This window comes from Leptodactylus fuscus, chromosome 3 (assembly GCF_031893055.1).
Source record: "Leptodactylus fuscus isolate aLepFus1 chromosome 3, aLepFus1.hap2, whole genome shotgun sequence".
Taxonomy (NCBI): domain Eukaryota; kingdom Metazoa; phylum Chordata; class Amphibia; order Anura; family Leptodactylidae; genus Leptodactylus; species Leptodactylus fuscus.
In genome coordinates this window covers 169,744,926-169,770,446 of record NC_134267.1, presented here as the reverse complement: position 1 = coordinate 169,770,446, position 25,521 = coordinate 169,744,926, and the positions used below count along the sequence as shown (strand labels likewise).

The window sequence follows — 25,521 nt, the reverse complement described above, 5'->3', positions numbered from 1 at the left end:
TATGGGCAGGCAGTATACTTGTATATATTATTTTGCTGACTGGCACAGTCTATGGGCGGGTAGTATACATGTATATATTATGTTGCTGACTGGCACAGTCTATGGGCAGGCAGTATACTTGTATATATTATTTTGCTGACTGGCAGAGTCTATGGGCGGGCAGTATACTTGTATATATTATGTTGCTGACTGACAGAGTCTATGGGCGGGCAGGATACATGTATATATTATGTTGCTGACTGGCACAGTCTATGGGCAGGCAGTATACTTGTATATATTATTTTGCTGACTGGCAGAGTCTATGGGCGGGCAGTATACTGGTATATAGTATCTTGCTGACTGGCAGAGTGTATGGGCGGGCAGTATACTGGTATATAGTATCTTGCTGACTAGCAGAGTGTATGGGCGGGCAGTATACGTGTATATATTAGTTTGCTGACTGGCAGAGTGTATGGGCGGGCAGTATACTTGTATATATTATTTTGCTGACTGGCAGAGTCTATGGGCGGACAGTATACTTGTATATAGTATCTTGCTGACTGGCACAGTCTATGAGCGGGCAGTATACTTGTATATATTATCTTGCTGACTGGCAGAGTCTATAGGCGGGCAGTATACTTGTATATATTATCTTGCTGACTGGCAGAGTCTATGGGCGGGCAGTATACTTGTATATATTATTTTGCTGACTGGCACAGTCTATGGGCAGGCAGTATACTTGTATATATTATCTTGCTGACTGGCAGAGTCTATGGGCGGGCAGTATACTTGTATATATTATTTTGCTGACTGGCAGAGTCTATGGGCGGGCAGTATACTTGTATATATTATTTTGCTGACTGGCAGAGTCTATGGGCGGGCAGTATACATGTATATATTATTTTTCTGACTGGCACAGTCTATGGGCGGGCAGTATACATGTATATATTATTTTGCTGACTGGCACAGTCTATGGGCGGGCAGTATACTTGTATATATTATCTTGCTGACTGGCACAGTCTATGGGCGGGCAGTATACGTGTATATATTATTTTGCTGACTGGCAGAGTTTATGGGCGAGCAGTATACTTGTATATAGTATTTTGCTGACTGGCACAGTCTATGGGCGGGCAGTATACATGTATATAGTATCTTGCTGACTGGCACAGTCTATGGGCGGGCAGTATACATGTATATAGTATCTTGCTGACTGGCACAGTCTATGGGCGGGCAGTATACGTGTATATATTATTTTGCTGACTGGCAGAGTCTATGGGCGGGCAGTATACTTGTATATAGTATTTTGCTGACTGGCACAGTCTATGGGCGGGCAGTATACATGTATATATTATTTTGCTGACTGGCAGAGTCTATGGGCGGGCAGTATACTTGAATATATTATTTTGCTGACTGGCAGAGTCTATGGGCGGGCAGTATACTGGTATATAGTATCTTGCTGACTGGCAGAGTGTATGGGCGGGCAGTATACTGGTATATAGTATCTTGCTGACTGGCAGAGTGTATGGGCGGGCAGTATACGTGTATATATTATTTTGCTGACTGGCACAGTCTATGGGCGGGCAGTATACTTGTATATAGTATCTTGCTGACTGGCACAGTCTATCGGCGGGCAGTATACTTGTATATAGTATCTTGCTGACTGGCAGAGTGTATGGGCGGGCAGTATACTTGTATATAGTATCTTGCTGACTGGCACAGTCTATGAGCAGGCAGTATACTTGTATATATTATCTTGCTGACTGGCAGAGTCTATGGGCGGGCAGTATACTTGTATATATTATTTTGCTGACTGGCAGAGTCTATGGGCGGGCAGTATACTTGTATATATTATTTTGCTGACTGGCACAGTCTATGGGCGGGCAGTATACTTGTATATATTATTTTGCTGACTGGCAGAGTCTATGGGCGGGCAGTATACTTGTATATATTATTTTGCTGACTGGCAGAGTCTATGGGCGGGCAGTATACATGTATATATTATTTTGCTGACTGGCAGAGTCTATGGGCGGGCAGTATACATGTATATATTATTTTGCTGACTGGCAAAGTCTATGGGCGGGCAGTATACATGTATATATTATGTTGCTGACTGGCAGAGTCTATGGGCAGGCAGTATACTTGTATATATTATGTTGCTGACTGGCACAGTCTATGGGCGGGCAGTATACTTGTATATATTATTTTGCTGACTGGCAGAGTCTATGGGCGGGCAGTATACTTGTATATATTATTTTGCTGACTGGCAGAGTGTATGGGCGGGCAGTATACATGTATATATTATTTTGCTGACTGGCAGAGTGTATGGGCGGGCAGTATACGTGTATATATTATTTTGCTGACTGGCACAGTCTATGGGCGGGCAGTATACTTGTATATAGTATCTTGCTGACTGGCACAGTCTATGAGCGGGCAGTATACTTGTATATATTATCTTGCTGACTGGCAGAGTCTATGGGCGGGCAGTATACTTGTATATATTATTTTGCTGACTGGCAGAGTCTATGGGCAGGCAGTATACTTGTATATATTATTTTGCTGACTGGCAGAGTCTATGGGCAGGCAGTATACTTGTATATATTATTTTGCTGACTGGCACAGTCTATGGGCAGGCAGTATACATGTATATATTATTTTGCTGACTGGCACAGTCTATGGGCGGGCAGTATACTTGTATATATTATCTTGCTGACTGGCACAGTCTATGGGCGGGCAGTATACGTGTATATATTATTTTGCTGACTGGCAGAGTCTATGGGCAAGCAGTATACTTGTATATAGTATTTTGCTGACTGGCACAGTCTATGGGCGGGCAGTATACATGTATATATTATGTTGCTGACTGGCACAGTCTATGGGCAGGCAGTATACTTGTATATATTATTTTGCTGACTGGCAGAGTCTATGGGCGGGCAGTATACTTGTATATATTATGTTGCTGACTGGCAGAGTCTATGGGCGGGCAGTATACTTGTATATAGTATCTTGCTGAATGGCAGAGTGTATGAGCGGGCAGTATACTGGTATATAGTATCTTGCTGACTGGCAGAGTGTATGGGCGGGCAGTATACTGGTATATAGTATCTTGCTGACTGGCAGAGTGTATGGGCGGGCAGTATACGTGTATATATTAGTTTGCTGACTGGCAGAGTGTATGGGCGGGCAGTATACTTGTATATATTATTTTGCTGACTGGCAGAGTCTATGGGCGGGCAGTATACTTGTATATAGTATCTTGCTGACTGGCACAGTCTATGAGCGGGCAGTATACTTGTATATATTATCTTGCTGACTGGCAGAGTCTATGGGCGGGCAGTATACTTGTATATATTATTTTGCTGACTGGCACAGTCTATGGGCAGGCAGTATACTTGTATATATTATCTTGCTGACTGGCAGAGTCTATGGGCGGGCAGTATACTTGTATATATTATCTTGCTGACTGGCAGAGTCTATGGGCGGGCAGTATACTTGTATATATTATTTTGCTGACTGGCACAGTCTATGGGCAGGCAGTATACTTGTATGTATTATCTTGCTGACTGGCAGAGTCTATGGGCGGGCAGTATACTTGTATATATTATCTTGCTGACTGGCAGAGTCTATGGGCGGGCAGTATACTTGTATATATTATTTTGCTGACTGGCAGAGTCTATGGGCGGGCAGTATACTTGTATATATTATTTTGCTGACTGGCAGAGTCTATGGGCGAGCAGTATACTTGTATATATTATTTTGCTGACTGGCAGAGTCTATGGGCGGGCAGTATACATGTATATATTATTTTGCTGACTGGCACAGTCTATGGGCGGGCAGTATACATGTATATATTATTTTGCTGACTGGCAAAGTCTATGGGCGGGCAGTATACTTGTATATATTATCTTGCTGACTGGCACAGTCTATGGGCGGGCAGTATACGTGTATATATTATTTTGCTGACTGGCAGAGTCTATGGGCGAGCAGTATACTTGTATATAGTATTTTGCTGACTGGCACAGTCTATGGGCGGGCAGTATAGATGTATATAGTATCTTGCTGACTGGCACAGTCTATGGGCGGGCAGTATACATGTATATATTATTTTGCTGACTGGCACAGTCTATGGGCGGGCAGTATACTTGTATATATTATCTTGCTGACTGGCACAGTCTATGGGCGGGCAGTATACGTGTATATATTATTTTGCTGACTGGCAGAGTCTATGGGCGAGCAGTATACTTGTATATAGTATTTTGCTGACTGGCACAGTCTATGGGCGGGCAGTATACTTGTATATAGTATCTTGCTGACTGGCAGAGTCTATGGGCGGGCAGTATACTTGTATATAGTATCTTGCTGACTGGCACAGTCTATGGGCAGGCAGTATACTTGTATATAGTATCTTGCTGACTGGCAGAGTCTATGGGCGGGCAGTATACTTGTATATAGTATCTTGCTGACTGGCAGAGTCTATGGGCGGGCAGTATACTGGTATATAGTATCTTGCTGACTGGCAGAGTGTATGGGCGGGCAGTATACGTGTATATATTAGTTTGCTGACTGGCAGAGTCTATGGGCGGGCAGTATACTTGTATATAGAATCTTGCTGACTGGCAGAGTCTATGGGCGGGCAGTATACTTGTATATATTATTTTGCTGACTGGAAGAGTCTATGGGCGGGCAGTATACTTGTATATAGTATCTTGCTGACTGGCACAGTCTATGGGCGGGCAGTATACATGTATATATTATCTTGCCTACTGGCAGAGTCTATGGGCGGGCAGTATACTTGTATATAGTATTTTGCTGACTGGCAGAGTCTATGGGAAGGCAGTATACTTGTATATAGTATCTTGCTGACTGGCACAGTCTATGGGCAGGCAGTATACTTGTATATAGTATCTTGCTGACTGGCACAGTCTATGGGCGGGCAGTATACTTGTACATATTATTTTGCTGACTGGCACAGTCTATGGGCGGGCAGTATACTTGTATATAGTATCTTGCTGACTGGCAGAGTCTATGGGCGGGCAGTATACTTGTATATATTATCTTGCTGACTGGCAGAGTCTATGGGCGGGCAGTATACTTGTATATATTATTTTGCTGACTGGCACAGTCTATGGGCAGGCAGTATACTTGTATGTATTATCTTGCTGACTGGCAGAGTCTATGGGCGGGCAGTATACTTGTATATATTATCTTGCTGACTGGCAGAGTCTATGGGCGGGCAGTATACTTGTATATATTATTTTGCTGACTGGCAGAGTCTATGGGCGGGCAGTATACTTGTATATATTATTTTGCTGACTGGCAGAGTCTATGGGCGGGCAGTATACTTGTATATATTATTTTGCTGACTGGCAGAGTCTATGGGCGGGCAGTATACATGTATATATTATTTTGCTGACTGGCACAGTCTATGGGCGGGCAGTATACATGTATATATTATTTTGCTGACTGGCAAAGTCTATGGGCGCGCAGTATACTTGTATATATTATCTTGCTGATTGGCACAGTCTATGGGCGGGCAGTATACGTGTATATATTATTTTGCTGACTGGCAGAGTCTATGGGCGAGCAGTATACTTGTATATAGTATTTTGCTGACTGGCACAGTCTATGGGCGGGCAGTATACATGTATATAGTATCTTGCTGACTGGCACAGTCTATGGGCGGGCAGTATACATGTATATATTATTTTGCTGACTGGCACAGTCTATGGGCGGGCAGTATACTTGTATATATTATCTTGCTGACTGGCACAGTCTATGGGCGGGCAGTATACGTGTATATATTATTTTGCTGACTGGCAGAGTCTATGGGCGAACAGTATACTTGTATATAGTATTTTGCTGACTGGCACAGTCTATGGGCGGGCAGTATACTTGTATATAGTATCTTGCTGACTGGCAGAGTCTATGGGCGGGCAGTATACTTGTATATAGTATTTTGCTGACTGGCACAGTCTATGGGCAGGCAGTATACTTGTATATAGTATCTTGCTGACTGGCAGGGTCTATGGGCGGGCAGTATACTTGTATATAGTATCTTGCTGACTGGCAGAGTCTATGGGCGGGCAGTATACTGGTATATAGTATCTTGCTGACTGGCAGAGTGTATGGGCGGGCAGTATACGTGTATATATTATCTTGCTGACTGGCAGAGTCTATGGGCGGGCAGTATACTTGTATATAGAATCTTGCTGACTGGCAGAGTCTATGGGCGGGCAGTATACTTGTATATATTATTTTGCTGACTGGAAGAGTCTATGGGCGGGCAGTATGCTTGTATATATTATTTTGCTGACTGGCAGAGTCTATGGGCGGGCAGTATACTTGTATATAGAATCTTGCTGACTGGCAGAGTCTATGGGCGGGCAGTATACTTGTATATATTATTTTGCTGACTGGCAGAGTGTATGGGCGGGCAGTATACTTGTATATAGTATCTTGCTGACTGGCACAGTCTATGGGCGGGCAGTATACATGTATATATTATCTTGCCTACTGGCAGAGTCTATGGGCGGGCAGTATACTTGTATATAGTATTTTGCTGACTGGCAGAGTCTATGGGCAGGCAGTATACTTGTATATAGTATCTTGCTGACTGGCAGAGTCTATGGGCGGGCAGTATACTTGTATATAGTATCTTGCTGACTGGCAGAGTCTATGGGCGGGCAGTATACTTGTATATAGTATCTTGCTGACTGGCAGAGTCTATGGGCGGGCAGTATACTGGTATATAGTATCTTGCTGACTGGCAGAGTGTATGGGCGGGCAGTATACGTGTATATATTATCTTGCTGACTGGCAGAGTCTATGGGCGGGCAGTATACTTGTATATAGAATCTTGCTGACTGGCAGAGTCTATGGGCGGGCAGTATACTTGTATATATTATTTTGCTGACTGGAAGAGTCTATGGGCGGGCAGTATACTTGTATATATTATTTTGCTGACTGGCAGAGTCTATGGGCGGGCAGTATACTTGTATATAGAATCTTGCTGACTGGCAGAGTCTATGGGCGGGCAGTATACTTGTATATATTATTTTGCTGACTGGCAGAGTGTATGGGCGGGCAGTATACTTGTATATAGTATCTTGCTGACTGGCACAGTCTATGGGCGGGCAGTATACTTGTATATATTATCCTGCTGACTGGCAGAGTGTATGGGCGGGCAGTATACTTGTATATAGTATCTTGCTGACTGGCAGAGTCTATGGGCGGGCAGTATACTTGTATATAGTATCTTGCTGACTGGCAGAGTCTATGGGCGGGCAGTATACTGGTATATAGTATCTTGCTGACTGGCAGAGTGTATGGGCGGGCAGTATACGTGTATATATTATCTTGCTGACTGGCAGAGTCTATGGGCGGGCAGTATACTTGTATATAGAATCTTGCTGACTGGCAGAGTCTATGGGCGGGCAGTATACTTGTATATATTATTTTGCTGACTGGAAGAGTCTATGGGCGGGCAGTATACTTGTATATATTATTTTGCTGACTGGCAGAGTCTATGGGCGGGCAGTATACTTGTATATAGTATCTTGCTGACTGGCAGAGTGTATGGGCGGGCAGTATACTTGTATATAGTATCTTGCTGACTGGCACAGTCTATGGGCGGGCAGTATACTTGTATATATTATCTTGCTGACTGGCAGAGTGTATGGGCGGGCAGTATACTTGTATATAGTATCTTGCTGACTGGCAGAGTGTATGGGCGGGCAGTATACTTGTATATAGTATCTTGCTGACTGGCACAGTCTATGGGCAGGCTGTATACTTGTATATATTATCTTGCTGACTGGCAGAGTGTATGGGCGGGCAGTATACTTGTATATAGTATCTTGCTGACTGGCAGAGTGTATGGGCGGGCAGTATACTTGTATATAGCATCTTGCTGACTGGCACAGTCTATGGGCAGGCTGTATACTTGTATATATTATCTTGCTGACTGGCAGAGTCTATGGGCGGGCAGTATACTTGTATATAGCATCTTGCTGACTGGCACAGTCTATGGGCGGGCAGTATACTTGTATATATTATTTTGCTGACTGGCAGAGTCTATGGGCGGGCAGTATACTTGTATATAGCATCTTGCTGACTGGCACAGTCTATGGGCGGGCAGTATACTTGTATATATTATCTTGCTGACTGGCAGAGTCTATGGGCGGGCAGTATACTTGTATATAGCATCTTGCTGACTGGCACAGTCTATGGGCGGGCAGTATACTTGTATATATTATCTTGCTGACTGGCAGAGTGTAAGGGCGGGCAGTATACTTGTATATATTATCTTGCTGACTGGCAGAGTGTATGGGCGGGCAGTATACTTGTATATAGTATCTTGCTGACTGGCAGAGTGTATGGGCGGGCAGTATACTTGTATATAGTATCTTGCTGACTGGCAGAGTGTATGGGCGGGCAGTATACTTGTATATATTATCTTGCTGACTGGCAGAGTCTATGGGCGGGCAGTATACTTGTATATAGTATCTTGCTGACTGGCACAGTCTATGGGCGGGCAGTATACTTGTATATATTATCTTGCTGACTGGCAGAGTCTATGGGCGGGCAGTATACTTGTATATAGCATCTTGCTGACTGGCACAGTCTATGGGCGGGCAGTATACTTGTATATATTATCTTGCTGACTGGCAGAGTCTATGGGCGGGCAGTATACTTGTATATATTATCTTGCTGACTGGCAGAGTGTATGGGCGGGCAGTATACTTGTATATATTATCTTGCTGACTGGCAGAGTCTATGGGCGGGCAGTATACTTGTATATAGTATCTTGCTGACTGGCAGAGTCTATGGGCGGGCAGTATACTTGTATATATTATCTTGCTGACTGGCAGAGTCTATGGGCGGGCAGTATACTTGTATATAGTATCTTGCTGACTGGCAGAGTGTATGGGCGGGCAGTATACTTGTATATAGTATCTTGCTGACTGGCAGAGTGTATGGGCGGGCAGTATACTTGTATATAGCATCTTGCTGACTGGCACAGTCTATGGGCAGGCTGTATACTTGTATATATTATCTTGCTGACTGGCAGAGTCTATGGGCGGGCAGTATACTTGTATATAGCATCTTGCTGACTGGCACAGTCTATGGGCGGGCAGTATACTTGTATATATTATTTTGCTGACTGGCAGAGTCTATGGGCGGGCAGTATACTTGTATATAGCATCTTGCTGACTGGCACAGTCTATGGGCGGGCAGTATACTTGTATATATTATCTTGCTGACTGGCAGAGTCTATGGGCGGGCAGTATACTTGTATATAGCATCTTGCTGACTGGCACAGTCTATGGGCGGGCAGTATACTTGTATATATTATCTTGCTGACTGGCAGAGTGTATGGGCGGGCAGTATACTTGTATATATTATCTTGCTGACTGGCAGAGTGTATGGGCGGGCAGTATACTTGTATATAGTATCTTGCTGACTGGCAGAGTGTATGGGCGGGCAGTATACTTGTATATAGTATCTTGCTGACTGGCAGAGTGTATGGGCGGGCAGTATACTGGTATATAGTATCTTGCTGACTGGCACAGTCTATGGGCGGGCTGTATACTTGTATATATTATCTTGCTGACTGGCAGAGTCTATGGGCGGGCAGTATACTTGTATATAGTATCTTGCTGACTGGCAGAGTCTATGGGCGGGCAGTATACTTGTATATAGTATCTTGCTGACTGGCAGAGTCTATGGGCGGGCAGTATACTTGTATATAGCATCTTGCTGACTGGCACAGTCTATGGGCAGGCAGTATACTTGTATATATTATCTTGCTGACTGGCAGAGTGTATGGGCGGGCAGTATACTTGTATATAGTATCTTGCTGACTGGCAGAGTGTATGGGCGGGCAGTATACGTGTATATATTATCTTGCTGACTGGCAGAGTCTATGGGCGGGCAGTATACTTGTATATAGAATCTTGCTGACTGGCAGAGTCTATGGGCGGGCAGTATACTTGTATATATTATTTTGCTGACTGGAAGAGTCTATGGGCGGGCAGTATACTTGTATATAGTATCTTGCTGACTGGCAGAGTCTATGGGCAGGCAGTATACTTGTATATAGCATCTTGCTGACTGGCACAGTCTATGGGCGGGCAGTATACTTGTATATATTATCTTGCTGACTGGCAGAGTCTATGGGCGGGCAGTATACTTGTATATATTATCTTGCTGACTGGCAGAGTGTATGGGCGGGCAGTATACTTGTATATATTATCTTGCTGACTGGCAGAGTCTATGGGCGGGCAGTATACTTGTATATAGTATCTTGCTGACTGGCAGAGTGTATGGGCGGGCAGTATACTTGTATATAGTATCTTGCTGACTGGCAGAGTGTATGGGCGGGCAGTATACTTGTATATAGCATCTTGCTGACTGGCACAGTCTATGGGCAGGCTGTATACTTGTATATATTATTTTGCTGACTGGCACAGTCTATGGGCGGGCAGTATACTGGTATATATTAGTTTGCTGACTGGCACAGTCTATGGGCAGGCAGTATACTTGTATATATTATCTTGCTGACTGGCAGAGTCCATGGGCGGGCAGTATACTTGTATATAGTATCTTGCTGACTGGCAGAGTGTATGGGCGGGCAGTATACTTGTATATATTATCTTGCTGACTGGCAGAGTGTATGGGCGAGCAGTATACTTGTATATAGTATTTTGCTGACTGACACAGTCTATGGGCGGGCAGTATACTTGTATATATTATTTTGCTGACTGGCACAGTCTATGGGCGGGCAGTATACATGTATATATTATTTTGCTGACTGGCACAGTCTATGGGCGGGCAGTATACTTGTATATAGTATCTTGCTGACTGGCAGAGTCTATGGGTAGGCAGTATACTTGTATATATTATTTTGCTGACTGGCAGAGTCTATGAGCTGGCAGTATACTTGTATATATTATTGTGCTGACTGGCAGAGTCTATGGGCATGCAGTATACATGTATATATTATTTTGCTGACTGGCACAGTCTATGGGCGGGCAGTATACTTGTATATATTATCTTGCTGACTGGCACAGTCTATGGGCGGGCAGTATACTTGTATATATTATTTTGTTTGACTGGCACAGTCTATGGGCGGGCAGTATACTTGTATATAGTATTTTGCTGACTGACACAGTCTATGGGCGAGCAGTATACTTGTATATAGTATTTTGCTGACTGACACAGTCTATGGGCGGGCAGTATACTTGTATATATTATTTTGCTGACTGGCACAGTCTATGGGCGGGCAGTATACATGTATATATTATTTTGCTGACTGGCACAGTCTATGGGCGGGCAGTATACTTGTATATAGTATCTTGCTGACTGGCAGAGTGTATGGGCGGGCAGTATACTTGTATATAGCATCTTGCTGACTGGCACAGTCTATGGGCAGGCTGTATACTTGTATATATTATTTCATAAGACAACACACACTTCAGCAGGAATATTTATGTTCTGGATATTTCCATCCCCGGCCACTTGGCAGGGACAGTGTTGTCAGGGGTTACCATGGAGACAAGAGACCTCTCCTTCTCCAGAGCTTTCTGCCGACTGTGAGCCAATCAGAGGCGGCGTTGAGGGTCATGTGACATGCAGCTTTATATTATTGTGTCACCAGGCGCTTCTCTCAGTTCAGAGCAGAGCTCAGCTGGACTCGGTGCAGGCAACCTCGGGCACAATGTTTGGGAGCCTTCTCAGAGACTTCGAGGAAGATCCATTTTTCTCGTGAGTTCTTGCTCTCATCACAGTCACTATATTCTCTATAGACATTTAGCAGCATGGTCGCCAGTAGCCGTTATGGCTACCAGGACAGATGACCAGGATATTACAGAAGAACACAACAATAGCTCAGACTGGAGAACTGAAAGGCTCAGCTTGTGCAGAAGAACTGCCTCATATAGGCTAAAGGTTGTAGAACTACAAGTCCCAGCATGCTTTAGTGGGAATTGTAGTTGTACAAGAGACAACCCCCAGGTAAAAGGGGGGCACATAGATCACTACACTAATGTCAGGTGCCTAAACTTTGTGTAACTCTTTCCCTTCTGTGTCATTGCGGATGCGCAGGCTGTGGCGTTGTATCATACTTCTATACACTTTATGGACAGAATTGATTTATGTAAATAGACAAGCAACTTTGCTGATATCTTACATTATATTGTACTGATCCGGAGCAGCATTCACAGTGATACATGCTTCAGAGCTGAAACCAGAATTGCCTGTGTTTTTGTCGCGTATGTAGAACTTGTTGTCCATCCCGAAAGGCTTCACATAAGGGATTGTACAGCAGTCTGAAAGTTGTATACAGATCTGTCTGTTGACACACGTGCTGACTGTTTCTAATAAAAACCACTATAATTGTAAGTACAGCTATATTATATAGGATATATAGTGCTAGTATGCAGATAAATACTATGAGGGACGTAATGCAGTTTATTATAAAGTTACTCATCTATTTATGTAGATGTTAGCTCTATATACTATATACTATTTAATGGGGTTGTGCAGGGAGTCTTCCCTAACATACATGCTCCAGTGGTTTCTAGATGCAGGAACTAGGTGTTCTAGGCTGGTTCTGATCATGCATCACGAGATCACAAACTGCTTCGGATCAACCTGCCTCCCCCCTTGTCTCCTGTTTTCACCACTAGTTACCTGTGCTTTGGGGGCTGGCTTTACTATAGTCAGCCAGCCCCCATACCACAGGTAACTACGGCTGAGGAAGGGGGGCCAGAGGGACCAGGTGTTGATTCCAATCTTGTGACCTGCGGATAGAACCAGCCCAAAACACATGTATACTGCATTTAAAAACTCCTGAAGCTTGTAAGTCCCCGGACTACCAGACCCAGATCCTCCTACTGAGAGCATCAGGCTTCAGTGGACTCACAGACTCCCTTACTATCTCCTGACATGTTTCAATGACATGCCTGGGTCACAGACGATCCTTTCCTTTCTCAGGTGAAAAGTAGGTGCCAATATATCCAGTCTAGATAAGGCTGGACTTACATAATTTTCGTCCTTCTGTTCTTCAGTTTTGTCTTAAGAACAGAAGAAACATGAAAGGGATTTGTTTCATGACTGACAACGTCCAGTCTGGGGGACCCCTTTGACTATACAAGGGTCCATCAGGTATTCATTGATTTCTATGTGATTTCATTGGACAAACGTCGTGCTTGCAGGACTTTTTCATCCACAATTTTAGAAGGACTCTGCACTGGATGCTCTGAATGGAGACTCCAATGCAGATGTGAATGTAACCTATGTGTTAAACAGCTTGGACTCCAGACTGATACTTTGTAGCACAGTATCAATAAGATCTGTGCAGTTGTTAACAAGTTCAGATGTGAACCTAGCATAGGCTAGGTTCACATCTGCGTCAGTCTCCACCACAGATTCTGACAAAAATCAGCTGAGAAAAGTCCAGCTGATTACAGTATAAAAATGGCGGAAACCTGACTGGTACGGTTTTGAAAATCGCAGCATGTCAATTATATCTACGGAAGCGCCGGCGGCTTCCCCGTAGATATAATTGTAGCAGAAAGTCCACACAGAAAAACCCAAAGAACTTTCTGTTTAAAGCGCTGCAGGAAGAACCGCGATGTATTCCTGCTGCGGTTTTTGCCGCAGCGCCTTAGCGCTGCATATCGTCTCATGGGGCCTTAGCCTTAGGCTATGGCCCCATGTAGTGGGCTGCAGCAAAAAATGCTGTGTTTTTTTCCAACCGTGCTTTTCACAGAAGCTTTCTGCTTCAATTATGCCTATAGGGAAACTGCGAACGTTTACGTAGGCAGAATTGACATGCTGCGATTTCCAAAACCGCAAAAGTTTGTGTGTATTTTTCCACAGTCCACTTTGCAGGGACTGTAAGGGTATGTTCACACAGAGTTTTTTGCAGGCGGATTTTGATGCGGAATCCACCTTAAAATCAGCCTGTAAAAAGGATCCCATTCATTTCAAGAGGAGCCGCTCACTCTTTTTCCCTGCTAGCGACTTGCCCTATCTTCCCGCGGATTCCAGCACCTGTGGGCCGAGACTCACCCGAGACTCACCCGATTAGGCCCATTCATTCGGATGCATCAGCATCCTGTTGCGGCTAGCCGCACGGAGAAATCACATGGCGGAAAAGGTTTCTGCCGTGTAAACTAGCCCTAAAACATCATTTATTTATTTATTTTGCGACATTATTTGGTTATGTCTGCCCTTCAAGATATTCTGTTGTCGTGCTGTGCATCAGATTTTGTTTCCTTGAGATGTACAATTACAGGAATTGTCTCATGAAGAAAACTCCCTTTCTTAAAAAAGCCATTGGCTCACCAGGTACATCTCTAGCAAGAAATAGAAATGAAGTGCCAATTATGGGTCTGGGTCAGTCATACTTAGTTGCTGCCTATTTTGGCTTATAGAAGGGGGTTTCGACTAGTAGGGAACCCCTTTAAATGGGTATTCAGGACCCAAACCGTAATTTGAGTCCTCCTACTGGTTCAGTGAAACAAGCTATAATTATTTATTTATTTACATAAAATGTATCATTCTGGATGATACATGTCTGTCTTTTTATGTCATGTATACAAGTCCCAATGAGCCAGGGTTGTAAATAGTTAAAGATGTGGTCACATAGAAAACTTTTGACTGCCCCCACACTCCCCTGCCCGTGACTAAAATAAAAGCAGGAGGAGCATACCTCTCAACTTTCAGAGGACAAAAAACAGACAATTCTTGTGGCCACACCTCTAACTCCACCCAGTTCACACCCCAATAACTGCCCAATCCCACTCTTTGTGTCCCCATACAGTCATGGCACCCTACTGCCATGTTTAACACACAGTGGTGAAGCCTTCTTACTGCCCCCACACAATATATTGTGCTTTTAAGTTTCTTACACAAAGTATAATGTCTCTTATAGTGCACCCACACAGTATAGTGCACCCACACAGTATAGTGCTCCCTTAGTACCCCAACGCATATATGTGTGTAATGCCCAATTATAGAATGGTGTCCCACTAATTGCCGCCAACATAATATAATGTCCCTATGATGGACTTCTCCAGACAGTATATTACTCCCTCCCTGGACTCTCAACTGTATAATGCTCCCGTCCCCACAGTGTAATACCCCCCCCCCTCCAAACTGAAGTCAGTCACATTTTCACATTGTGGCCTGGCCTTCTGCAGTTCTAGTTATTTGCTGATTGATTGCATAGACATAGAGCTATGATGTGAATAGTCCGCCAATAGCTGATGGGGTAGTCTTGCATATGGAGCTGAAAATGTTCATTGGGATTGGGATGCATCATATAAGCAGAATGTAACAATACCAAGTTGCAGTTGGTACTGTAGTTTTTTTTTTATAGCATTAAAAATTTGTTTTGCTTGCCAAATACGGGGTTTTAAATGGGGGAGAGGGGGTGTCCTGGAATATCCTTTTTAGATGCACTTACCCTTGGTTTGTTGCAATTTCTTAGCCCAGAAGAGTCTTCCATCAGTGAATCCAATAAATGCATCTATTACTGGGTCATGTATAAGGTCTCAGCAAGTATTTCTATAGCATGAGCACAATTCTCCATGACTGATGGCGCTGTCTGAGAGTAGTGTGGTATGATTTATTTAGTTCAGCACCAATCTACATGTTTTAGTTCAGTCCGACCATTAGATTCTCCTAGAACATCTGCTATGAGAATACCATTAGCTGCCTGCATGTACATATTGTAAAGGCTGACAATGATGACAGCTCATGCACAAGTCAGCTTCATGGTTGAGGCCTAAACTGCACTAGCGCTTTGTCTTTGTTGCCCATAGCAACAGATTACTTGAGAATTTAAGAAATTCAATGTAAACTCTGGTTGCTATTGGCAACGATGACAGTTTTTCTTATAGACAAGTTTTGCTACATGAGGCCTACAGACTGTAGTCTTCCAAGACATCAGTGCACCTGACTGCAGTCAGAAGAGGACATGTCACCAGAGTCATTCAGTAGTGCAGCCTCGGGCTGTGGGCCTGTGGCTTTATACTGTGCCATAGCATTCAAGAAATATATTGAAAAGCAGTTTTGACATTTCATATGTGCACTCACAGGTCTTATCGCTTCCTTTAAGAAGGGATTGTATAATTTACAATACAATTCAGCTAAAAAACTAACCCCAAATATTCAATATAAATATAATATCTGCTCATTTATCGAAAAAGTGAGAGAAGGGAAAGCCAAAAGATTGTCCAGTCTATTAACATTAAGGTTGTATAGACCTCCACACATTCACACATGTAGTTTTATTTTTGAAACAGAAGCGGATATAACAGGAAGACAAGGTCTTCTCCTTTACATTAGTTTTGAATCCACTTCTGGTGTCCACTAGAAAGAAACGCATCAAAAACTGCCTGTGTCGCCATATGGTGAAATAGACCAGTTACAGCATCCGACATGGTTATGTACAGAAGCTAATTCAGCATTTTTGCACCTATAGTCGGGTGTAGGATATTGATCTGCTTTATATAGGACACATAAAGACGGCGTTTATTAAATATATTCTGCATTGCAGCATAACATCTGAAGACAAATCTGCCAAGTACAAAGGCAGCATTATTTCAATCACAACTTGTAGAAAAGGATACAGAACTTGCCTGACTTTATTTATATGCTAATTAGCCTCCAGCGTGCACTCCGGAAGTGTCTGTGAGCACCGTCTGCTATGTGTGTGAGAGGAGAGAGGCTGATGATGATGATGACTCCTCTCCCTGCTTTCATACACATAGAGAATAGCAGACGGTGCTCACAGACACTTCCAGTGGAGGCTAATTAGCATATGAATAAAAAGGGCTCATTCAAAAAATTACTGTGGTGATTTACATACAAAAGGTAGGTGTGGAATAGCCTTTGTAAAGGCTATGCAAGTATGTGCTTAGCTGAAAATGACTTTTCCCAATGATAGAACCCCTTTTAATATCTTATTAACAATGTTGTAACATCATATTAATTATCTACAAACCATATAAATCTGAGGGGCAGCTAGGGTGGCTAGAAAAAAAAAAAAAAAAAAAAGTCACGCTCTCCTATCTACGATGCTACATTGTACAGTCCTTACCTGCTATCCCTCTTGTGCCTTGACCCCCTGGGCTAGAAGCGGAGAGGCTCACATGACCGCTGAGGTCAATCAGTGGTTGCCAATGAGTAACCAGTGACATCACTCAGATATATCACCGATTCCTCACCAGTAACCGCTCAGGCCACTGATTGACCTCTGCGGTCATGTGAGCCTCTCCACTTCTGCTGCGGCTAATCCTGGCACTGGACAGGAAGGTGGCACTGATAGGGATAGGGGAGTATGACTGTTGTTTTGTTGTACATAACCCTGGTCGCACCCTTTATTTGGATAACTCCTTTATTGATTACGTGTTCCCGAGATTGGGGGAAACTGTCTTTTTTATGATTTCCATGTTGTGTATATGCTCTATGACATGCTGCTTTCTGCAGGTCGTACTGTTCTTTCAGTATGACAAGTTCCCTTTAGTCTGGCGTTGTGACTGGTAAGGTACGTGATCTTCATATTACATCAGATCGACGTAAGATTCAGAAAAAGTGATTGACACATCGTGGGCACAAATGTCCTGTAAAGGAAATGAATCTTTTACAAATATATTCTGCACGTACTTGCTCTTGCTTCTACTTTGGGTAATGGATCAGAACAAGTTCATCGCTGTCAGGGCCCACTGCCCATGGACATGATGTGATTATTTTATCTGAGAAATGATGGACACCTGATATTGTAACTTTTACCCAGTGTGGTGCTGAAATACAGACATTTTAATTGCAACCGAGGATGACACTGGTGTAGAAAGGAGTAAATATACCAAAGCCTGGCGAGAGGTCACTGTGGCCTCAGAGTAACCTTAGAAGTAAGTGAAAGGAGATGTGTTCTAAGTATAAAGTGGATTGAGGGTGTTGAAAGAAGAGTTTAGACAGTGTACTGTATGCTTTTTGGACTCACATGCAAGATCCTCTGTTCCATAAATCCATGTAAAGCCCCCTTCTAATCTGATAACATTTACAAGAAGAACATAGTACAGTACCTAGAAATCTAGTTGTGCCCTGTAGCTCTCGTGAAGTGTAATATATTAGTAGTGATGGTAAACTCTTATTGTTGGATAACCTGCATTATACTTTTAGAGCAGGAAATGCTAGCAGCAGGAAAGCAGTAATATCATGCTGGCCTGTTATTATATTCCATATTATAATACTACAGTAGGTATTATTGTAGGTTTTCTTATTATTACAGTATGTTAGTCTTACCTTTTTGACCTTTGTTTTATAGGTTTTTCTTAGCATTGTTTAGTGCAGTATGCTTAAAAAGAGACACATATCATGTCAAATTTAAGTATGAAAAGGGTTGGGAACAGTGCGGAACTACCACCGTAGTGGTCAAATCACCTGCTATGGGGCCCTCAACTTTAGGGGACTTGGTGAGCCCCTGCTTTTTTTTCTTTTTTTTTTCTTCTTTACCACCGGAGTTACTTCAACTGATATTGGGCCCTATTTACTTAGCTATCCTGGCTCTTGCCTATGGACCCTTCTGTTTCCTCTTCAGCCCTCCAGGAGCCCTGCGCATTCCGTATGGTAACAAGCGGCTCCCTGCTGGCCGGAAGTGGAGGCACCTGGGCAGGAGTGGGGATCGGTAAGTAAGGCCGTGGCAGAGTATTTGTTGGGCTCTTGACCTTATTTGCAATCAAATTGGATCAAATTATGGTGATTTATTGTTTATTCCTAAGGATAGGACTACAATATGATTATGGCCAAGACACCTGTTTGTGGCCAAAGATCGCTGGGCATCGTGTTTATCGTAGCTAATTAAAGCGAATGTAGTTGTATTGTGTATTGCAAGTTGCTGCAACATGACGATAGCAAAACGTCCATCAGGCTGAGCTGTGATGAATACAACAATCTTTGGCTGAATGACAGGTGATGCAGCCAAAGTCTCCACTATGTTAGATCAAATTATACTGACACACTTTCATGATGTATGTGTTAAGTTGTATTTTTAATCACTATATATTTCTTGGAAATAAAAGATATGAATTACATAAAGAAAATGGTAATCTTTACAGGTATATCCACAGCCTTACACAACCTTTGACAAGTTAAAAAAAGAATGTGTCTTCACATATAAAGCTCCTAAACCACTACCATAGAATTATATCGGATGTTAATAGCTTTAAAAAGAGGTCTTAGGAAAAGTCATGCAGCCTTGACTTACAGGTGGGCTCCAGTGGTGTTTGTGCAGAGAAGTACCGTATACTGGCCTTACCCTTTGTTCACATCTGTGTTTGATATTCTGATCGGGGAGTCCACATGGGGACCCCCGAACGGAATACCGAACGCAACTGCAAGCAGTATGCAGTAAAAGCGTATGGACCCCATAGACTATAATGGAGTCCGTGTGCTGGCCGCACGCTGCCCGCACGAATCATGCAGACAGGAAAGTACATTGTGAACTAATTTCCTGTCCGCATAAACCCTGCAGAGATCTGGTGGCAAGTACATGGACCCTATTATAGTCTATGGGGTCCGTGTGCTTTCACTGGCACACTGCTTGCAGTTGCGTTCGGTATTCCGTTCGGGGGGTCTTCATGCGGACTTCCCTGGACGGAATACTAACGCGGATGTGAACAAGGCCTTAGCACTGAGCGTGTGTAAGACCTTATTCGCACATCGTTTTGGTCAATGATTTCCTTCAGTGTTTGTGAGCCAAAACCAGGAGTGGGTCAAAAACACAGGAACAAATCTTTCCATTATATACGGCAAATGAAAGAGGGACATCTGTACTCAGTTTCCATTCACCTGTAATATCTATATTTCATATTTATGAAATGTTACCTTTTGTTGGCTGAACTGTAACAGATAAAGTAATGACACTGAGAAAGCAAAAAAAAAAAAAGCCTGGAATTTTGTGACTGCCGCTGTGGTTTCTGTGATCCTTTGGTAGTGGTGCATCGTGGTAGGAAATAAATCCACAGAAAACCATGACCCTTTAATTCATATGGAAACAACATTTTTGCCAATATCTGCATCAAGAGAAAGTCATTCTTTATCCATTTCATGTAGTCCTATGTTATAGCTTTATTTTATGGTTTGGCTGCTTTAAAAGGAAAGTGTCTTCTGAAAGAGATCTGCTGTTTGTATAAAGTTTTTATTTGTTTTTTAATTAATTAATTTTTATTTATTTTTTAAATCTTTGTCATTATCTAGAATTTTTTTTAAAAAAGTCTGAAATCTTTTAGTTTTCTTGCTAGACTGCTGCTGGTATTGTTCTGTAGGGATCACTTCTTAGAAGCCATGTCATTATTATTACAGGCAGGAATACAATGGCAGGTAAGACCAGTGTCAGACTGGAGTACCTAGGGCCCACCAGTAAATTAATTTAGGGGGCCCACTATACAGTGTTCCTTTTCACAAATTCATAAACTTTTCTTAGTCCAAGGTAAGGACTAAGTAAGATGCAGTTTCTGTCCCTCTACTTAGTGGCCCTCTAAGTAGCCTATTGACTTGTTCTTAGCTTTAGCTCTGTGCTGAAGATGATGTCACTGTATCTCTATATAATAAACCTGGTAGTTTGTTTTATATAGACTAATATATGGCAGCATAGAATATGCAAGATGTTGTATGTTGCAGTGTAGTGAGTGTACTGTGCCATGTACCACACTGGGGGTGGTATTAGGGGCTCAGTAGCCCTCACTGGGTCATAGGCCCACTGTGGAATTCACCTATTCCCCTGTGGACCAGCTAAGTCTGGATAACACCTATATATATGGACGGTAAAAGATCCCCAATCCACAATATGTGATGGTCACAGCTCTCCTCATTTCATTCTCTGCACAGGTCACTGAGCAGGCGTAGAATACTCTATCATATACAGTCCTATGAAAAAGTTTGGGCACCCCTATTAATCTTAATCATTTTTAGTTCTAAATATTTTGGTGTTTATAACAGCCATTTCAGTTTGATATATCTAATAACTGATGGACACAGTAATATTTCAGGATTGAAATGAGGTTTATTGTACTAACAGAAAATGTGCAATATGCATTAAACCAAAATTTGACCGGTGCAAAAGTATGGGCACCTCAACAGAAAAGTGACATTAATATTTAGTAGATCCTCCTTTTGCAAAGATAACAGCCTCTAGTCGCTTCCTGTAGCTTTTAATCAGTTCCTGGATCCTGGATAAAGGTATTTTGGACAAACAATTCAAGTTCAGTTAAGTTAGATGGTCGCCGAGCATGGACAGCCCGCTTCAAATCATCCCACAGATGTTCAATGATATTCAGGTCTGGGGACTGGGATGGCCATTCCAGAACATTGTAATTGTTCCTCTGCATGAATGCCTGAGGATTTGGAGCGGTGTTTTGGATCATTGTCTTGCTGAAATATCCATCCCCGGCGTAACTTCAACTTCGTCACTGATTCTTGAACATTATTCTCAAGAATCTGCTGATACTGAGTGGAATCCATGCGACTCTCAACTTTAACAAGATTCCCGATGCCGGCATTGGCCACACAGCCCCAAAGCATGATGGAACCTCCACCAAATTTTACAGTGGGTAGCATGTGTTTTTCTTGGAATGCTGTTTCTTTTTGGACGCCATGCATAACGCCTTTTTTTATAACCAAACAACTCAATTTTTGTTTCCAAAATGAAGCTGCCTTGTCCAAATGTGCTTTTTCATACCTCAGGCAACTCTATTTGTGGCGTACGTGCAGAAACGGCTTCTTTCTCATCACTCTCCCATACAGCTTCTATTTGTGTAAAGTGCGCTGTATAGTTGACCGATGCACAGTGACACCATCTGCAGCAAGATGATGCTGCAGCTCTTTGGAGGTGGTCTGTGGATTGTCCTTGACTGTTCTCACCATTCTTCTTCTCTGCCTTTCTGATATTTTTCTTGGCCTGCCACTTCTGGGCTTAACAAGAACTGTCCCTGTGGTCTTCCATTTCCTTACTATGTTCCTCACAGTGGAAACTGACAGGTTAAATCTCTGAGACAACTTTTTGTATCCTTCCCCTGAACAACTATGTTGAACAATCTTTGTTTTCAGATCATTTGAGAGTTGTTTTGAGTAGCCCATGATGCCACTCTTCAGAGGAGATTCAAATAGGAGATCAACTTGCAATTGGCCACCTTAAATACCTTTTCTTATGATTGGATACATCTGGCTATGAAGTTCAAAGCTCACTGAGGTTACAAAACCAATTTTGTGCTTCAGTAAGTCAGTAAAAAGTAGTTAGCGGAATTCAAATCAATAAAATGATAAGGGTGCCCATACTTTTGCACCGGTCAAATTTTGGTTTAATGCATATTGCACATTTTCTGTTAGTACAATAAACCTCATTTCAATCCTGAAATATTACTGTGTCCATCAGTTATTAGATATATCAAACTGAAATGGCTGTTGCAAACACCAAAATATTTAGAACAAAAAATGATTAAGATTAATAGGGGTGCCCAAACTTTTTCATAGGACTGTAAGTCAGTGTTCAGACTACAGACTCCTATGGTCTATGTGGCTGCTGTAAAGCATATCTCTGAATGCTGTTAACAGTGATGCTGGCAAGATGTCTGCCCTCTTTACCAAGTACAGAAAATAAAGATGGAGCTAGAGACTGCCTGGGTATATAGTTTTTCAATTATTACCATAGTGGGCACCATAACTAATATCACAGTGTGCAGGGGAACGGGGACATGAATAGAAAAAAAAAGCGCCAATGAATTGGGGAAATGCCAGCTATAATGCTATATGGTCAGTTTTAATTTTTTTTTGAGGACATGACCTTTTTAAAGGTACACTACATTATTCTTCTTTTCCATTTAATACTGATTGGATAAGTGTCTGCGCTGTACTGACCCCTTTTAGTTGAAATAGGCCCCCTTTTCTTCATGTAGTGGACGGAGGATTGAGCCCTGGAACATATTCTCATTCTCACTGATGGTTTCATGACATCATCAGCTGGATGAATGTTCCTTAAAATTGATTTTCTTTCATGTCTGTGTCGGAATCTCATTATTCTTTCAGTGGTATGTCGGAAAATTGGCCAGCGCTGTGTGAAATCTCTTGGACAGCTTTAATGTACAATGTGTAGCAGCTTCTGCCAGGCATCTTTTTATGAGAGAATGATACAGTATGTGACCGGTCATATGAAATTACTCTTTGATATATTGTGTTTGTAGTTAATCATTTTGCCACACTGTCTTCCTCTTATGTAACGGCTTCTTTCAGGCTTTGATGTAACATTTATGTTTTTTCTGTTTGTTTTTATTTAAATGAACACTTTGTTAAGTAACTTTGTAGACTTTCAGTTCTTTGACCGAGCATTAGGGAACTGTAAGATTTCCTATGGTAAAACCCCTTGCCCTGCTCCCTTTTCTTTCTGAAAGCCTCTCAGTATGTTTTATGCTGCTGCTTCCATAATTCATAAGAATAAGGTTAAAGAGGTATTCCCGTCTTGCCATTTATGGCGGTATCTTTAGGATATGCCATAAATACTGGATATATCCAAGTCCCATCTCTGGCACCTGCATCTATCTTGAGATTGGGGTCCTGTTCATAGCTGCAAGTGAATACAGAGGAGCTTTGTATAAGGGAGCGCAGTCCTTCTGCATTTGCTTGTGGACATCAACAGGGGTCCCATTCTTGAAATGAATGGAGGACCCACCTCTGGTACCCGCATCAATCAGGCATTTCGCCATATACAGTATTTTGAGATGAGAATAACCCAACAAATGATTGTTTCTTCGATTGTTGAACTCCGTTCTCTCATAGACATGCATTATTTGTTGGCAGCTTATTCCTAGCTAAGACGGGTAGATGCGCTGATGATAGATGAGCTGATGATAAACAATCATGTTTATACCTTCATAAAAAAAGCAATTAGCCGACAAATGCAATGGTCTTAAACTAATATTTTTTTAATCATTTGGTCGATCATTGGTCTCAAGTTAAAGGTCTTTGAATGCTTTGGTCAGTCATTCCATAGTGTAGTTGTTTAGTTAAGATTCCTTCTCTGTATTCAGACTCACACACAGATCTCTAGGAAAAAGGGAAGGGTGGAGTATGAAGCTGCTGTGGGCTGGGTAATTGATTTATTTCCTCTTTCTGTGCATTGGCAGCCTCTTATCTACAAGTCTACCAATGTTAACAGACCAGAGTAGAAGAATGCAGCAGCAACTATTTGAGTGTCTTTTCTAGCAGCCTCATCTCTTCAAAAACAAATATACAGAAAGTAACCCAGTCTGAAAAGTGGAGAAATGGAATTTATTAACCCATCTATGCCAATTATGGTGTAGATGGGTGATAAAATGGCGCATGTCATATTTGTCACAAGGTGCTTTCTTGCGGCAAGGATGTGCCGGATTTGTCATTCTTTGCCTTCTTGACCACTTTTCATGAATGTGGGTGGACGGGGAGCTACATATTTATTAGAATTGAGGCCAGCTCCGTGTCCTGAGTTATATGGGGAATTCAGCCAGTTCTTGACTAGTGTAGCCCTCCATTCTGGCCACACGGGGGTATGCCAGATTTATTAAGAAGCCAGATCTTGTGCTAGGGACTTTATTAAGACTGGCATATGAAACACCATCCTTAATAAATCTGCCCCGGTATGTCTCTTAGACATTCATGATAAATGAGGACTTATATATGTGTGTGAAAAATATATGCGATTATTGAGTTGTGAGCAAGGTTACATTCATGACAAAGTTAAGTCACCCAAAGATCCAGGATTTCAACCATTTGGAGACCGGGGTTTCCTTAAAATAAACCAGATTTCATGTCTGGACACGTTTGTCCCAGGTTCTTGGAACTATGAGTCTGCACCTACTAAAAATATATTTGTCACAATTCTTTAATTATCACATGTCTGAGAAAAGCAACACGGTAATCTAATTTATGGCCGCCACATGTTTATTCTGGATTTTCATGCGTCTGTGATTTCCAGGGATATTTATTTCTTTCTTATGAGACTTTTCTTGTTTTAATGAAACACATTTGGAGTCTACAGAAAGGTTATAGGGTATTCTCACATGCAGCAGATTTTCTGCAGAAATCTCTGTGATTGAAAAAATCTGTCAACCATTTCTCCATAGGGTTTGTAAAAATCTGCGAACATTTGCTGAGCAAGTGAAGGGCCACATTCTTGCTTTATAATCTTTACTATTACATAATGTTTTGGCGTACTTGTAAGGATTAATACTACATAGATACATGACTGCTGCATCCATTGACCCAATCTGATGGTATGGTATACCTTACTGGTTCATAATGGTCTACAATATTGTTGTGTGTTATCTTCATGGTACCTTCATTACAGTATATGGCACCCAATGGCGTGTACTACTCATTTTTTAACATAAAATCTGAGGTACAATATAGAGCCATGAAATTCTGTGGATACAGTATTAAATATCGGCTCCTCACAGATCTGTTGTACAGTCATATGCATGAGGCCAAGTCCTGCTTTCTGGCAGC

The 25,521-nt window shown here is 42.3% G+C and overlaps 1 protein-coding gene across 2 annotated transcripts in view; it reads left to right on the top strand.

The window, feature by feature from the left end:
• The first annotated feature begins 11,658 nt into the window (after nt 1-11,658).
• The window catches only part of MLF1 (myeloid leukemia factor 1), a 31,279-nt gene continuing 17,416 nt past the window's right edge, over nt 11,659-25,521 (top strand). For both annotated transcript variants that reach the window (XM_075268748.1, XM_075268747.1), the window contains exon 1: nt 11,659-11,742. In XM_075268748.1, the coding sequence (XP_075124849.1) occupies nt 11,696-11,742 (47 nt within the window). In that variant the 5' untranslated portion in view covers nt 11,659-11,695. The remainder of the gene's footprint in view (nt 11,743-25,521) is intronic.